The sequence below is a fragment of the Catharus ustulatus genome, chromosome 1 (assembly GCF_009819885.2).
Source record: "Catharus ustulatus isolate bCatUst1 chromosome 1, bCatUst1.pri.v2, whole genome shotgun sequence".
In the NCBI taxonomy this organism is placed as follows: Eukaryota; Metazoa; Chordata; class Aves; order Passeriformes; family Turdidae; genus Catharus; species Catharus ustulatus.
Genome location: NC_046221.1, coordinates 108,501,978 through 108,519,286, shown reverse-complemented (window position 1 = coordinate 108,519,286; position 17,309 = coordinate 108,501,978). Strand labels below are relative to the sequence as shown.

The 17,309-nt window shown below is 38.5% G+C and overlaps 1 protein-coding gene across 7 annotated transcripts in view; it reads left to right on the top strand.

Annotated features, from left to right (window-relative positions):
- The window catches only part of PTPRM (protein tyrosine phosphatase receptor type M), a 447,605-nt gene that overhangs the window by 342,088 nt on the left and 88,208 nt on the right, over positions 1–17,309 (top strand). For 5 of the 7 annotated variants that reach the window (XM_033068164.2, XM_033068145.2, XM_033068168.2 and 2 more), the window contains 3 exons: positions 11,254–11,405; positions 13,938–14,012; positions 14,240–14,266. In XM_033068164.2, coding sequence (XP_032924055.1) covers positions 11,254–11,405; positions 13,938–14,012; positions 14,240–14,266 — 254 coding nt within the window. The remainder of the gene's footprint in view (positions 1–11,253; positions 11,406–13,937; positions 14,013–14,239; positions 14,267–17,309) is intronic. The other 2 variants (XM_033068182.2, XM_033068169.2) reach the window with 1 other exon arrangement.

Sequence of the window (17,309 nt, the reverse complement as noted above, 5' to 3'; positions counted from 1 at the left end):
GTAAACTTGAAGAAATAATGTCATAGAAGCCAGGTAAGAAGTGTAATGTCATTTTACATTTATGTACAATTAATGTAGCAGAAATTAATACAAATAAAACATAATGGAAAATGGAACATTTCATTTTCATTTACATAAGAACACATTATTAATATCATTTTAGAAAATCAAAACATAATTTGTCTTTTTTCATGGAAATTTTTTATGTTCTCATTATGCAGTTCAATGTGAGTATAACTAGCTCCCTAATGAAAAAGCTTTATTGATAAAAATATTTACACAAGCTTCAGTCCTTGTGTTAGAAAGGTGGTTTAGTACAAGTGGCAGAAAATAATGCTGAAAGAATAAAGTCATTAATTAAAAGGAATTTTTATCTATCATCATATTTAATTATTTGAGTGGTTTTAATTTTGCTAGTATTATTCTATATTGATTCTGACTGCATCTTGCACGTAGGACTATTTAAAGAAACGGCACAATTGAGGATTATGTTCAAACCTGTAATGCTTTAAATCCCCGTGTCTTCCTTTTTATGAAAAAGCCCTATTACCAGAACATGGGAATTCTAGAATAATTTGGATCAGAAGGGAACTTTTCTAACCTCCTGCTCAAATCAGACTTAAAATAATTACTGAGTTGCTGAAGACATTGTCCTGCAGGGGTTTGAGTATTTCCAAAGATTGAGATCCCACGTTTCCTAGCATCTGCTCCACTGTTTGAATATCCCAATGGTGACAGAAATTTTAGTAAGCTCTAGTAGGAATTTCCTGAATTACAGCTCATGTCTAGTGTGTCTTGTCCTTTCACCTTGTTCCTGGAGTCTAGTTCTTTCTCCTCCATGTGCACCCATTAGGTTTTTAAAATAACATTGAAATCTCTGTGAGCTGTCTTCTCCAGGCTGAGCAAGCACAGTCTCTCCTTGCCCAGAATTTGTCTACTGAGAGAAATCAAGGCTGAATTCCCTTCTCAGACATGTAACATTTAAAAGTCCGTTTCCTTTGCTGTCAGAAAGGCTTTCAAGTGTTGCAGCTGGGCTACTGGGGTTTTCCCTCTGCTCCTAAAGGATTTGCCATACTTTGACCTCTTCTGTATTCTAAGTGGCACCTTGATCCTCATCCTGCAAATAATTCTACATGGCTGCTCTAATCACTTAAGTAAATATGTTGTATGTGAAATGAACACATTCATAGGCATTTGCCTTGTAATTAATTTGTGGGAAAGAAACAAATTTTAATATTCTGTGTGTTTTTTATATACCTCTATAATTCAGGAGGACCTGTAGGTCAATTAAACATTGTGTTCACTATTTTGTTTGTTAATTTGAGGATCATAAGAAGCAAACCACAAATCCATATTAAAAAATTGTTAAATCTTGTAATAAATTGAAAGAAATTGTGACTTTTCATTTTTCCTTCCATAGTTCAACTGAGAAGAATGGGACATTTTATTGCCAGTTCATTACTTACAGTATTCAAGATTGTGGTCAAGATTAGATACTAGTAAATTATGGGAAATATTGCTGCTTAGATCTCATTACTGTTTTATTGTATTGGGAAGGCAAGAGGTTGTTGTATTTTTTTTTCTTAATTGTGTGAGTGCATTTTTCTGAAGACCAAGGCCACTGACTAATTTGAGCTAAAAATAGTGCAGCCAGCAGCTTTGCAGACACAAAGTTATGCCAGAGCTTCTCAAATCCCTTTTTATTGCCATAGCCTAGAGCCTTCCCTGCAGAACCTGTCAATCACGCTAAAATGCATCAAGGCCCTCTTTGGTGAACATGCAAGAACTAAGCTGTAACCACAAATTTAACTTTGTCTGAGAGCTAAGACAAGAGTCAGCTCATTTCAAATTAATGTTGTTACGTTAATCTGATACACCAATGCATAGCTCCATTTTTTGCAGTTGGTCAGTCACCAGTGTTCCTCCTCTGCATCAGCAAATTCTGTCAGTGCAATGCCACCTTTAACCTGAGATGTTCTTGGCTTGGATGCTATTATAACCCTCACTTGCAGAAACTCAGGTAACCTGATGTGGAGCTCATACAGAGCAGAAACTGAGAAACAAGTACAGTAATTTCACGACCATAAGGCGCACCGGACTATAGGGCGCACTTTTTTGTGCAGCGAGGCTCCGCCCCCAGCTCACCCCGTGCGGTTGCTGGCCGAGGCCCCGCCTCAACCCAGCAGCCATGGGCCCCCGGGCCTGCCTCCACCCGGTAGGGGCGGTGCCACGAGCCACCGGGCCACCCTGGACCCGTCAGCCATGGGCCCCCGGGACTGCCTGGACCCAGGAGCGGGGGTGTCGCCGGCCCCCTAGCCCGCTTTCATCCGGCAGCTGTGGGCTCCTGGGGCTTCCTGGACCCAGGAGCGGGGGTGCCGCCGGCCCCCTAGCCCGCCTTCATCCGGCAGCTGTGGGCTCCCGGGACTGCTTCCACCCGGGAGCCGGGGTGCCACAGCCCCTCTAGCCCACATTCACTCTGCAGCCATGGGCTCCCGGGACTGCTTCCACCCGGGAAGGGGGGTGCCGCGGCCCCCCTAGCCCACATTCACCCGGCAGCCATGGGGCCCCGGGACTGCCTGGACCGGAGAGGGGCGGTGCTTCGGGCCCCCTGGCCCGCCTTCACCCAGTAGGGGCAGTGCCGCGGGCCTCCGGGTCCGCCCCCAGACGGCTACCGTGGCACTTCTGGCTCTCCCCACGGCTCTCAGCTCACACTTCTGGTTTGGCAAATTTTGCCGCTTTGTACATCAGATAAGGCACACCGGACTAAAAGGCGCACTTCCGGGTTCAAGGGAAAATTTTAGTCAAAAGGGTGCGCCTTATAGTCGTGAAATTACTGTAAACAGTTCTTTAATGATGTCACTGTAGGCAAATCTCAAACCGTGTGCTATATACTTGAATTCAAGGAAGAACACTTAGCAGCAACAGTAGATGAGGTGTGTGTCTCTGTCTGCAGCTGTACCTTTTTTTCCCATCACCTTTTCCTTCTCATTTCCCATTCACCTCCATATTCTCTTTCCTTTTTCTCAGTCACTGTTTCTCAAGTCATGCCATACTTTCCCTGTGAGCTACAAGTGATAACTGGGATCCTTCCAAATAACTTTTTTTTCACTCTGATCTCTTGTGATGCTAATGACAAAAAAGTACAAAAAGATCACTGAAGATCTTACATGCAGTGAGTAAAAAGCCAAGAATTGCAGAATCAAAAGTGAGTTTGTTTATCCTAATAAAAATCAAAATCATTTTTGTTAATCTCCACCTTCATGTAAAAATTTGCACTCTTTTTGCACTCATTTCCCGTAACTCTGTAAATTAAAGGAATCCTTCCCCCAACACGTATACTTCTATTATTTTCTTCTTCTCTCTTTACAGTCAGTCCTGGTAGTCTTGGAATGTCTTCCTAATCTGAAAGTTCATCCAATGTCTCTGTGGCAAAAAACCGAAAACCACAGTGAATGAAAGTGACAAAAATTAAATTCTATGGTACCAATATCACTGTTTCCAAAATTTGAGCATCATCACAGTATTTTTTAAAGTTTGTTCTTTTTTCTTTATCAGAGAATGCAAGAACATGATAAAAATGAAATTAATAATACTAACATTTGCTTTGAAGCAGGAAGCTGATAATTAGAACAAAGAGAAGGCACCTAAAAGAAATAATAATAACCCACCCCAGTGTACATCAGGTAAAAAGGCTTATGCACCCTTGGTTATATTAAAATATTCGTAATCTCGAAATCAGTCTTCCATCCTGTTCTGATGTCAATGCCAAATATATGTTGAACTTCTTAGGACAAAGAATAATTTTATAATCTAATACAGAATTGCATACTAAGAGATTGGAAGGAAGGAACAACAGAGTTCAGTGTTACCCTTCTACCTTTTGCTTTTTTATAATTCTAACAATTATTTTTCCCTGTGGTTGTTCTCTAGAAATGCTAGTCCTTGAAGTGGGGACAGCTTGCAAAGTATTTTATTAAGTGTTCTGTAGTTCTTGCTGCAAAGTGTAGTGCCTTTAAAAGTATTTCTCCTAACCTTATTTCTTGTCTGATAGAATATTGACAGAACACAGTTTAATGTCACTGTGATATTGCAGTCTTGAGCATATTGCATTTCAATATAAGACATATAATTGTTAAATTGAATGACAGAAGTTCAAGTGAGCAGAACTTTACTATCACGAATATAAACTACTGTTTGTATTTAGTTTCCTTACTTGATTTCAGTTGCTTCATATTTGTGGCTCAGTCCATTTGGGAGAGGTAGGAAAGGTCATGTGCAGAGTGTTGCTGTTTTGATAAGAAATGTAAAGTAGATTAAAAATGCTAATTACTTGTAGTTACAGTTATTTAATAACACCTAAAGAAATTTACCATTTTGATTGAATTGGATTTGATACTCAGGTCCTGAAAACTTGTTTTCTATAAGGAGTTTTTAGCAATAAAAAGCAACATAAAGAGTACAAATGAGGCGTCAGAGATTCAAGGTATTCCCAAATAAAGAAAAACATAAATTCTAAAAATAGAAGCATTTTGAATTTTCTAATGCAGATTAGAATAATATCCAATGTTACTAAATGTGTACCAGGTCACCCACATGTAATTCCCACAATGATATGTGTTGTGTGTGTTTGTCTGTGGCTTAGAGAACCCATTGTTGAAGACAGGAAAGCAATCACAGTTATTGAGAAGAATTTTTTTATTTTTCAAGAAAAAATAATTTCTAAGATGGAAAAATGTATAAAAAGTCAATAAACAAGGAACAAGTCTGTTGTCTTTGCACTTTTTTACCCACTTCCTGTGGACAACTTTTATCACATTGCATCTTCATGCTGAATGTTGCTGAATCAGTTACACTTATTAAATTATTTCAAGTTGAAGCAGATTCCCCAAAATTAGCTATGAGTTTTCTTTCAGCAATCCTAGGCAGCCAAAATAGATGGGCAAAGTAATTAGAGTAATTTCACGATTATAAGCCACACCTGATTATAAGCCACATTTCCAGGGTGTCGGCAACATTTAGTTCTTTGTCCATATATAAGCCGCACCAGATTGTCGACCGCACTTTTGTTCGCAGCAAGGATCCGCGTGCAACTTTCGCAGAGTTGCCAATTAGTAACAGAATCGCGGGATCGTGGGGTTTACTGGCTCAGCTCGGGGCTGGGAGGGCTCAGCCCACTCGGGGCTGCCAACGGGGCGGGGTGACCCAGCTCGGTGCCTGGGCGGTGCTGCCGCTGCCGCCGGGCTCGCTCGCTCCCGCTCAACGCCTGCACTGCCACCGCCACCTTTGCCAGCCCGTCTCTGCCGGCCTGCCCCACCTCTGCCAGGCTTCCCCGCCTCTGCCAGGCTTCCCCGCCTCTGCTGACCCCGCCGCCTCTGCCGGGGCCAACTGGGCTCCAGCTCAGCTTGGGGCTCCATGGGGTCTCACTTGCGGGTTGGCAACTTTCAGAACATTGTCCACATATTAGCCACTCTGGATTACAAGCCGCACTTCCGGGTTCAGACCAAAATTTTAGTCAAAATGCTGCGGCTTGTAATCGTGAAATTACTGTAATTTAATTTATATACTACTACTACTGCTGCTGCTGCTACTACTACTACTACTAATAATAATAATGATGTTGATTAATACAACTGGTATTGTAAGTAGACTAAAAAAATTTTAAAAGTGAATAATTCTGAGTGTTAGAAAATCAATGTATTCAAATCCTCTTTCTTGCGTTATCTGTTGAAGTGATTGTTAGTACAATAAACAAATTTTGCAAATTTAGATGAATACAGAAACAGAGTGAAGGAAAGGGAACGCGTTCACTGTCCTCCATTCAGGCCTTAATCCAATTTTCTTTTACCGATACTAACTTTGGATATCTCATGAGTCCTGGTGGTGATGTGTTACAAAATGTTCATAGAGTATCCTGAGTTGGAAGTTGCCCACAAGGATCATCGAGTCCAACTCCTGGCCCTGCAGACAACATCCCAAGAGTCACACCATGTGCCTAAGAGCATTGTCCAAACACTTCTTGAACTCTGTCAGGCTGGTGCTGTCACCACTTCCCTGGAGATCCTGTTCCAGTACCCAACCACTCTCTGGGTGAAGAACTTTTTCCTGATATCCAACCTAAACTTCCCTGACACAGGACATTCCCTCAGATCCTGTCACTTATCACCACAGAGCGGAGATCAGTGCCTGCCCCTCCTCTTCCCCTTATGAGGAAACTGTAATTGCAATGAGGTCTGTCCTCAGTCTCCTCCAGGCTGAACAGACCAAGGGACCTCAGCCACTTCTCATGTGGCTTCCCCCATCTCTGTTGTCCTCCTTTGGATACTCTCTAATAGCTTAATGTCTTTTTTACATTGTGGTGCCCACAAATGGGACTCAAGGCAAGGCAGAGCAGAGCATTTTCTGGGTTTTGTGAAAATATTTACTATTATATTCAACAAATTTATATATTCCCTGCTTCTGGTTCTTTCACTTTTAAGAAATAGTAATTCTTTATTAATTTCTTAGTCGTCTTCTTTTTTTAATATACTTTTATCATATTTTCAGTTCAACTGCCTTCTTTCTAAACTAGGGACTCCTTATCTATGGAAGGATTACTGCTCTTCTGGTAGAATCTGCTCCTTTGATCTTCATATCACCTCTCTGTATATGTTCTCTACTTTGTGAAAATCTTTTCTGGATAGGCATGTGTCAGAACTGCATGCAGTGTTCAAAATGTGGAAGCTCCATAGATCTATACAATTGCTTAATCACATTTTCCATTTTGTTCTCTATCTCTTACATAGTCATTTCTAACTTCTTTTTGCCTTTTTTACTATACATAGTGCTAAACTTCTTGTCTCCAAAGAATCAGTGACTATCAGATTTCTTTATTCTGTATTTTATGAAGTCATCTAGATGCAATATTGTGTGTGTGTATAATTAGGATTATTTTTCCCATACACATGACTATATCTTTCAACACTGCCTTAAGTGAATATCGTGTCACTCTACCTCATTAGATAAATGTATAACTTTTGAACCCTATTTCCAGTTTTTACTACCTTTTAAAAACTGTGTTTTGTTCGAAAAATTCTGGACATTTTCTAGGTCAGTGTGTCTGTGGTAAATAGTGCAAATACCAACATGCTTATGTAGGATAGCCACTAGTAATGTATAACTGTTGAGAAAGAATGACCATTTAACCCTACCCTTGGTATCACATCTTTTTAACCAGCTGCTAACGGATTTTACTAAGAGGTTGTTCTTACTGTTGTTTAGATTCCTTTTAAGTTTGGTGAGCAAACTGTTAAAAGGCTTTTGCAACTACAGGTGCACTGCACTACTGGGTTATGTGAAAGCCCCCAATCCTTTCTTCATCTGAACCATTTCTGTGATTTGTCCACAAGCAAAGAAGTAAAATTTGAAACAAAATAAGTATGGAAGAAACAGGTATTTTAGCTTGAGTTACAGTAAGTGCAATAGATCAGTGCATTAATTAAAAGAAAAAATTCAGCCCAGTTCCTTTAGCAGCATAACTACAAATTTCATCTCACTTTGTTTATTAATATCTTGGTGATGGTAGTGTGTTGCTGGATCTGTGGAAAGTGGCAGCATCTTGTTTCTCCTTTCTTTGCTTGGTGAGAATGGAGATATACTGATAAAGAGAGTACCACTCAGCATGGAATGGGGAAGCAGAAAGGTTTTGTTAGATTCAAATTAATATGCTTTTATCATTGTTCCTAAGTTGAAATGAAAGGCACATTTTTGGCAGGGCCTGAGTTCATTACAACCTCAGTCACCATTATTTTTTTATTTTATTTTTACTGTTTTTACATTCCTCTGACTATGGCAGTGTCCCATTGTGCCTCATTCTTTGTCTCCAGTGCTTTTTAAACACAAATAGAAAAGGCAAGCTAGGTCCAAAAGAGTTTGTTACTTAAGACAGGACAGAGAAAAAGGATGCAGGAAAATAGATGGAAAATGAACCAGATAGAGGCTGATGCAGTTATTGTAGTTGTTTTCTTGGAGGGTTTGAGGGCAAAGTCACTGAGAAGGAGCATTTTGAGAAAGATACGCAGTTAGACTTGCACAACAAGTCTTACAGAGTGAGCCTTTCAACAAGGAGGGACTGTACAGGAGAAGATGCATCATTGGAGAATTTTGTCATGGTAGATAAAATGGGGACAGATTGTGATGAGCTGTTTAGCTTACTACTTTCCTGGACTGTTTTTATTAATATTTGTAACAGAACAGAGTAAATGATACACAGAATCCCACACAGTTTGGCAGGGGAAGTCTGTATTTTGTATGCTCTGCATTTTATTATATTTTAACTATTGCACCAGTTCATTTTTTGCTATTTCTTGTGCCTTAAAATTCCAACAGTTCCTAACCAGTCTTGAGATTTTTCTGAATATCAGACTCCTTTTTCCTGGGACTGAAATAGTACACTCTCTTTCCTCATATAGTCATGGTACAACTATTTGTGTGATAAGCTGATCTTTTTGCTTTCCCTACAAAAATAATTTCATCCTAGGTAATCATCCTGGGAGCTTCCATCTGTTTCATGTTTTCCCTTTGGTTGTAGTTCTCTTTTCCTTTAAGAAGATGAAACATCACATAGTAGCTATGAAGTGTCTTTTCCATGAGTGAAGATGATCAAATATTTAAACTTTTTTTTTCCCAAAAAATTTACTTCAAATGTAAGAGTGTGAGTAGTGGCGGAGATGTGAGATACCATGGTTTTACGAGTTTATTAGATCCTGTACAGCTAGACCCTCTTGGGGATTGAGAGATCCAAGGAATGGATGAGATGCATAGACTGCAGCACTGCAACACTTTCAGCAAAATCTAAAAACTGCAGATGCTAGGAATGTTATATTCAGCTCAAGTTTACTTGCCTGAGTCCAGTGGGTATTTTTGTTCACAGTAGAGAAGTCTGGCTGGTATTGCTCTCTTCCTGGAAGTTGTTTCAGATTTGAACTTATCCCGCAAGACCTATTTCCAGAATTAGATTCAGATTGAGAAATACTGTACAGTTGTTACTGACTTAAAAAATAAATCTGCTTCAGCTTGAGCATGGGACCCAAGGATTAGAAGGGAAGCCATACATGACTGCCATCTAAATGTACTGCCATCTAAGGGTGAAAGAGGAAAAAATACCCATGTCATGTTTCCACTTTGATAAGCCTGTCCTTACGAAGGACTTCCATTACATTATTCATGTATTAGGTGATAAGTCTCAGATTCTACTTTGAGTAATATATTACTTATTCATTGCAATTAGATATGAAGGAGAGGGGAGATTGAAGGATGCAGAGATCTAAGAGTTTTGTTTTACTTACAGTGCTTGAATGAAATTTAGCTGTCTCTGATATGAAAGAGTTCAAACCATGCTCCCTTGTGCATGTATGCACTGTGGAGTAATAAGGAACCAGTTTTATTTTCAAGTTTACAGAGTAGGCAAAGGCTCAGGCAAGCACAGGTGACTCCTGAGCTGGGGTGGGCAAAGGCATAACACTGCTAATTGCTGCAAGTGCTGCAGCAGGTGTATGAGGCAGTGTTCCTCACTCACTTTCAGTCATGGATTCATGCACTCATAAATGGGGTGGCAGTCTGTCAGCTTATTCAGGGCCAAATGTGACCCTTAGTACTTTTCTGTCCAACTACCCAATACCATGCCTGCACATACTATTCCTGCTTGTGTTGTTAGCAAGCCTTTAATTTCAAAGACATTTTGAGCTTTACTCATGGATTAAGATACTGCTGAGCTTGGTACTGCATTGGTACAGAGCACATCCTGCCCAAATGGCTTCTTATCTAGGTGAAAGATAGGGGATAACAGGTGGCTGGATGGGGAGCATGAGGAGACTGAGGCAGTAGTGATCAACATGGGAAGCTGTAATATTGGTGCTTTGCAATTGTGTCTGCAGGCAGTGGTTGGAAGTGGAAGAGTGAGATATCAGTCAGGAGAGTTACAGAAAGCCCCTCCTATGCAGCATGAGAGGAGACAAATGTTTGAAAATGTAGGGGAGGCTGGTGTAAAATTTTGTCTGTGGTGGGAACCATCTTTTCATACTGAATAAGAGTTAACAAATAGGCTTTGAAAGTTAGAACGAGTTGGTTATGCTTGATACATTTGGCCTCCGAAGGAGAAGTAACGTAGATGATTGTCTCACCTCTCAGCTTATTATCTAAGCTCCTGTAACTTCTAGTTGAAGATGTGTAAAAGATCCTGCTGGCAGATGAATATGAGCTGGCTCACTATGTTTTCCATGGAGGAAAAGTCATTGAATTAACAGCCAGGAAAAGGGAAGTCTGTGGAGCACTTATGTTTTTTTAAACCCATACCTTGAAGATACTCCACAGAAGGAATCTGGAAAATTTAAATTAAGGCTGTAGGCAAGAACTTGGAGAAAGGCTTGGTTTTAGAGTCCCAGGCCAGGGAAACAAACCAAATAGTCGTGGGACCCACTATTATCAGGATCACAAATGCCTCCCAGAGGTTGAAGGAAAAATCAAGTTTTGGACATGTTGTTTTGTAATATAGCTCAGCATAACTCAGTGGGAGGCTGTGAGACTTTAGACTGAAAGAGGCAGAACAGGGAAAAAAAAGGGATATATGCATCCAAGGCAATTCTGTAGTTTAATGAATCACTATTGTAGTATCAGATTTAAGATCTTGTCTCTGACATACCACTCCTGCTGAGAAGCAACTAACTCTTGTAAATAATTCTCCTGAAATCAGGAGCGACAAAAAATATTCTTTAGGAATGTGAGTCAATTTGAGTGTGCAGTGTGTATTCAGAGCTCTAACATACACTATACAGTATTATATAAACCAGATTACTGTGTTACACAGGGTCTCAATGAAACCGCTCCAGACTCTTCCACGTGTGTGAACATTGGTACTGATTTGTCAGTTCCATTGAAATCTGTCTTTTCATTTTTATTTATATGTTTAATCAGATGCATCCTCCGATACTGTAGCTAACATCACCTTCATAACCAAGTAGTCCCCTTTAATTCAGTAATGGTAACCAAGGATTAAGATGCTGTTGACCACATATCGGTGCACTGGGAACTATTCCTTGATTGTGAGAGTGAAAGAGATGAGAGTAAAATAAATTTAAGGTTCCACAAATGCAGAAACAAATGTGAATATTACTTAATAATATGGTCACAAACTACAGTACTGATGTAAACAACCTGAGGACTATGCTTACTGAGAGTTGTTTTTCTCCTTCTTTTTTTCTTCATCATTTATTTCTTAAGAAAATTGGCTAAAAAGCGGAAAGAGACATTGAGTAGTACTCGGCAGGAAATGACAGTGATGGTGAATTCAATGGATAAAAGCTACACTGAGCAAGGCACCAACTGTGATGAAGCTTTCTCTTTCATGGACACGCACAATCTAAATGGGAGATGTAAGTTTTTTCTTTTCTTTTCTTTTCTTTTTTTTTTTTTTGAAGGTGAAAGAAGGTGCAAATGCTTTTTAAAATATTCCTCATTACTCAGTCATGGAAAATCCATGGGACCGAGAGTTTCCCACTGTGCAGCACATTACAGTGTCTATTCAAATGAGCAAGACAGTCAGACATCAAGAATAGACTTCTTTAAAAATAATAAGGATAATTGAGCTTTTTTCTGTCCATCCTTTTCTTCTGCAGAAGAGCAGTGACATTACTGAAACAGTAGTTTTACCTTTCTCCAATCTCCATTATGTTGAAAATTTTATATCCATCATACTGTCCCAAGTCCTTCAAATGCTTCCCTTGCTCACTTTTTTTTGGTAGTACAAATTTATTTCTGAATGTAATAACTTAATAATGATAATCTGATTGTATTATTATTTCCAATTCTAGATGATGCTCTTTCTGTTGCTTGTGCAAAGGAAGAACTCAGTGGATTTGTCTGTCCTGCGATTTCATGAGATTCTCTAATATCCTGGGTCTTCCTGGATCTACCCCTGAAAATAAATAAGACTTGGGTCATAAAATTTCCTGTATTAGAATTTTAGTCAAGGTCTCCCTCCTGTCAGAGGGTTGACACTAAGCAAAGACTATGAAAAAAACAATAGCTTTTTATAATTGTTTAAAAGAATGACTAGGTTCAAAAAGGTTTTTTGATTTTTTGGTTCTTAAGGAAGCTCAGGGGTTTTTTGTATGCCAGTGGTTTTATTAACGTCTACAGAATTTGTCAAAGATTAAATTTTTTTTCAAATACTAATAGTATGCAAGGCCCAACTCCCACTCTTTAATAATATGCTTAAGAATTTATCTTTGATGAGCTCAATTGTACAAACACTCTGTGAGGTTTATACAGTGAGACTTTTCTCTGCAGCATTAGGCTCAGAATTTGCAATGTTAATTTGCATTTGAGTTACTTTTGAAATTGATTTGAAATAGATCTTTCAAATCAGACCTGCCTTTCTGGTGAGAATATACCCTTGCAGTTAATGAGATTGCTTATTTCTGTGAAGAGATCAAGAGGTTTTACTTCATCTTCCATCATCGTACTACAGTTTGCAGTGGTGCTACTGAATGGTCATAACTGCAAATGAAGCTGCAATGAATTCCTGAGACTAAATCGTCTTTATGTAAACCACCTCAAACCTCTTTGAAATTATTGCCATAAAAAGTTCTTTATACTGCTCTAGGGCTAGAACCTCTAATTAGGCTTTCCACAAGAAACATGGTCACCAGAAGGCACACACTGACAGTCTTCGGGAATAATCTTTGTGTAAGGCCTTGTACTCGAGATTTAGAACATTCCTACTTCCTTTGAAAGCTCATTAACCTGCCTGCATTCTCTACCTAGCCAGTGTTATTACCTGCAGCAGCCCTGACCTCAACTAATCTCTGTATCCATACCCAAAAGGGGTATCACTCTGTTCTCACCACCCAGGAAATGTAATCTCCTCATTCTGGAGACATAATCAAGAAACATGGTCTCAGATATATTAATTTATATGACAAATTATAACTATCAGCATTATTTAAGCCACTTTTGAGATATCCCCATATTTGCCCTAGAAGATCAACTGGATAAAAAGATGGATGAAAACCAGCAGTAATCTCAGAGTAATCTCACTCCTCATCGAGCAGATCCTGTCTTCCTCAACTCTGTTTTGTTTCACACATTACTGTTAGTCTGCTTACAGGTACCCAGAATATGCTTATATTTACTGCTCAGACTGGATTCAAGTTGTGTAGACAAGCAACTGAGGTGGAATTTGCGAGGAACTTTGCTTAAAAGCCTCTAATGAGTCTTTGGCTGAACACCCTGTAAAATGTTGTGATCAGCTCCTACCTTTTAAATGTATCTGTGTTTACACTGGTAATTTGTATGATATTTGTGTACTGGGGGCAAACTGAGCTTTGTTTGTTCCCGTCGGGCTTTCTCATTAGTTTTACAAATGTTTCTATGATTAAATACCAATGTGAGCATTGGTCTGTATATCACTCTCTGAAAACCACTTTTAAACAAAGAGTAATATTCAGGGTCTATTAGAATCTCTATGCACACTATCCACCTGTCTAAACAAATCAAATGGGAAAAGGAGAGGAAAATATAAACTACAGTACAATATTTGCATAAGGTATTTACAGTATTATAAGGAAAATTTATTAATGATCAAAGCTTATGTCAAAAACACCTCTTGTTGTGATGTGTTGTTTCAGACATCAGTATTCAGTCTAATCTTCTGATTCAGGAAGTGTATTTCCCATCAGCAATCAAAATGCTTTCTCCAATGACACTTCTTTTTAGAGAATTGATCAAATTCAGTGAGCTATTTCATTCACTAGACTTGCCTGGTTTTCCCTAGGTCCTGATTCCAGTGCAAGAAACACAGCAGGATGAACTCTAAGTCAAGTCAATCCCATCTGCTGTGTCACTCAGCTTAAGTAGCTGCATATCATATCTCTGTCTCTAACCAGCTTTGTTTCTCTTTGCAGCTGTATCTTCACCATCTTCATTTACAATGAAAACTAACACACTGAGCACAACAGTGCCTAATTCTTATTACCCAGGTAACCACTTTTTTTCTTGGTTTCCACCCTCTATAGACCTTTCCATAATAAAAGCACACATATTTATGCTATTATACTTCTTGCCATCAACATTTAATGTATATACAGGGAACATACTGGTTGCTAACAGTAGCTTTCTGAAAGAAAACTCGGGAACATGTATCAATCATTTACTGTTCTCTCTCTTTTTACCTTTCCTGCATTGACCTGCTTATGATGTATGACAGATCCATTTGTGCCAACTGCAATTTTAGGTGAGAACATTTCCCTTTATCAAAGTTTATTGCTGAAGTAATTTTGGAAGTTGCAGTTCTTGGGGAGCAGACAGTGGTATGCAAATGCTGGAGCTTTATGCTAAAGGGAGGGGTGGTAGACTTGGCTATGCTGAGGTGCTGAGGGCAGGTATCAGGTTTAATTACTACTGTCATAGTGCAAGTTGGGGGAGAAAAGACAATTTTAACAAGTGGATTTGCAAGGAAATGTTTATGCATGTATTTGGAGTGACACAAAAGAATTTTATTATCACAGCAATTGAAATAGTTTTCCTCATTTTTTTCTGTTTTATCTCAGAACTGAAGATGTCACTTTTTAAAAATAACTTTTTTTCCTAGTTAAACTACTCAGGATACAGAAAATCAGACACAATACAGTTCTGGCCATTTATCAGCTATCATGTCTTCTGACAATTCTGCAGATTTTCTGACATGCTTGTCAGAAAGTGAAGTTTCAGAGAGGAGATATTTTGAACAGCAAAATGATAACATGACAGAATATATAGTTTATTATGCATCAGGTGTCACAGGGATGAAATAAAAGAGTAAAACTGTAGATTAAAAACATACAGTTAAAATGTAAAGCATTTCCACTTGGAATTTATGAAAATTTGCTATTGTCCAATGTCAAAGAGAGAGGTTTCTGCACGGTGATAGTAAGCATGAGGCGCTGTTGCATTTTCAGTGCTTAAATCTAACCCCTTTGTGGCTTGTATTAATTTACACCTCCTTCCCATGCTAACTTTAAACAGGCAGTTTTTTAATAGTAATTCAAAACACAACAGTGCACTGTAACAGGAAGTCAAACTCCTTAAGTGTTATTTATTTACTCATTTTTCAATTTATATTTTCACAACAGATATTTTCCTTTCTCCTCTTTTTTCTTCCAATCACTGTACAAAATTTAAAACCCCTTAACTGATTCCTGCCCTTAAACTGTACATTAAACAGGCTTACATAGACATTGAGTGAAGCATATCAGAAGTAAAAGTTTAGGAAGGTGATCTTGAAAATTTGGTTTTGTGAAAGAATATTTAGTGCAGTGCACTTCAGTGTGATAACTTTGAGAAGGAACTTTGCTGGTTTTATACATTATGTAAATCTGGAAGAAGGTAATGGTAGTGACTGTAACAATGTAATAATCTGCATGCAAATGAAATTTGCAGTGCCTTTTAACTGCCTGAGATGTTAGATTTTTTTTGTGTGCTTTAGCATTCATTCAACGCTTCATGCAGGAGATGTTCTTTCTGACCTTGTGGGTGGGCAAGGAGAAAAGTACTATTATCAGGAGAAAAACTTTGAGATTTCCTATCTATATTATTTAGTTAATGCTTTCTTTGGTTATTTTTGTGATGCTTTTCTATATAAATAACAAAGGTAAAATTATTTGTTAGCTTTTTCCCCTGCAAGAAATAATGTCTGAGCAAGTAATTCAGCTATGAGGCAAAAACACTGGGAAAAATAAATTCTCTAATTTTACTAAGTCTGTAAAATCTTTTAATTAGTTAGGTGTGTATTTTATGGCCTACTACAGCAAACCTGTGCTTACTCATCTCAGAAATATTTCGGTTATTTCACTGTGTAAAATAAATATTTTTGTAACTTTACATGTTAAAAATTGAGTACTGCTTTATGAACAGTGCTCCATTCTGATTAGATATCTCTGTCAATATGTGTTAATGATTGTACAGAAATAGTGTTGCATCTGAGGTAAATCAAATCAACTATGCTTGAGCTGGTGGAGGAGTACAGCTGTTGACAAAGTATGCAGGGTTTTAATTACAAGTAATACCTGCTCTTGCTGTCTTCCACTGTCCAAAGAAGTTGTGTTAAACTGCAGAATCAAGCCTGTAGTTGGAACTAAATGATCTTCTCAGTGTGACCTCCTGGGAAAGGTACAAGTCTGGTGAATGGTTGAGTACAGCTTTCAAAATCTGATAGAAAAGTTACAGCACACTTACTGTTTCCAAAGTGTATCATTTAATAAATGTTGTATAGCTCTACAGGAATGGGTGTACGGTAGGACAGCTGCAGCTGTAGGAGTATTTAAGCCTGGAAAACTTTCTATTGCACATGGACACTGCATCTGGAGGAGCTCACCCTTTGAAAAACTCACAGCCTGAAAAACTCATGCTGCAGTGCTCAGAGGCAAAGGGAAAAAAAACTGTAATATACATGGCTCCTAATGTACTATATAAACCAAGGATTTTAAACACTTTATTTAAAAAAGCTTAAATGATAACTCCTGTATTAATGCAGCTATAAGAGATAAAGAAATGGAGAGAGGAAAATTAGTCTAAAACTAGGGAGCTTGCAGGAAAGAGATTCATAAGTATTAATCTGATGCTTGCATAGTACAAGACTTTGGTAACTTTGCCTTCATCTTAGTCACTGACAGTCTGTGTTGCAAAGACTTTGGCAGTTTGCAAAAAAGAGAAAAAAATACTCAAGTTTTCTAACTTGTTTCTAAAATTGAAATAAGCAACCCAAAAAATCATTATCAACTTTCTACACTTTTTTTTGTCTTTTGTGTCTTAGCCACCTTGTAGTTTTCAGGCGCCATTTCAGCAGCAACATACTGTACCTACACTTGTATACCACGCTTCATGCCATGCATCCCGAGGTGCTTTGCAGTACAAATTTATACCACATCAGACAAAAGTTGTAAAGCTTTATGACTAAAAGATGAATCCCTTTCCTTTGCATTAGACCAGATTAGCAGACTGACAGGAAAAAGGGTGAAATGGCCATACTCATACCCATACATTTTTTTTCTGCTGTTTTTGGTTTAGGTGTCAATGCACAGTTCATATTGACTGTTTGCTTAGAGAGGACCAGATTTAATTTGTTTTCGTGGGAATTGAGAGGGCCTAAAACCATCTTTGAAATATGATTCACTGAACTTTCTGGCTTTAACATCAATTTTCAGTAGTACAACTGAGACCAGAACCTCACCTTTAGCAAGGTGTGTTAGCGTTTTTGGTGTGTACGTGAGAATCTGGGACCTTTTCATACAAAGTATTTG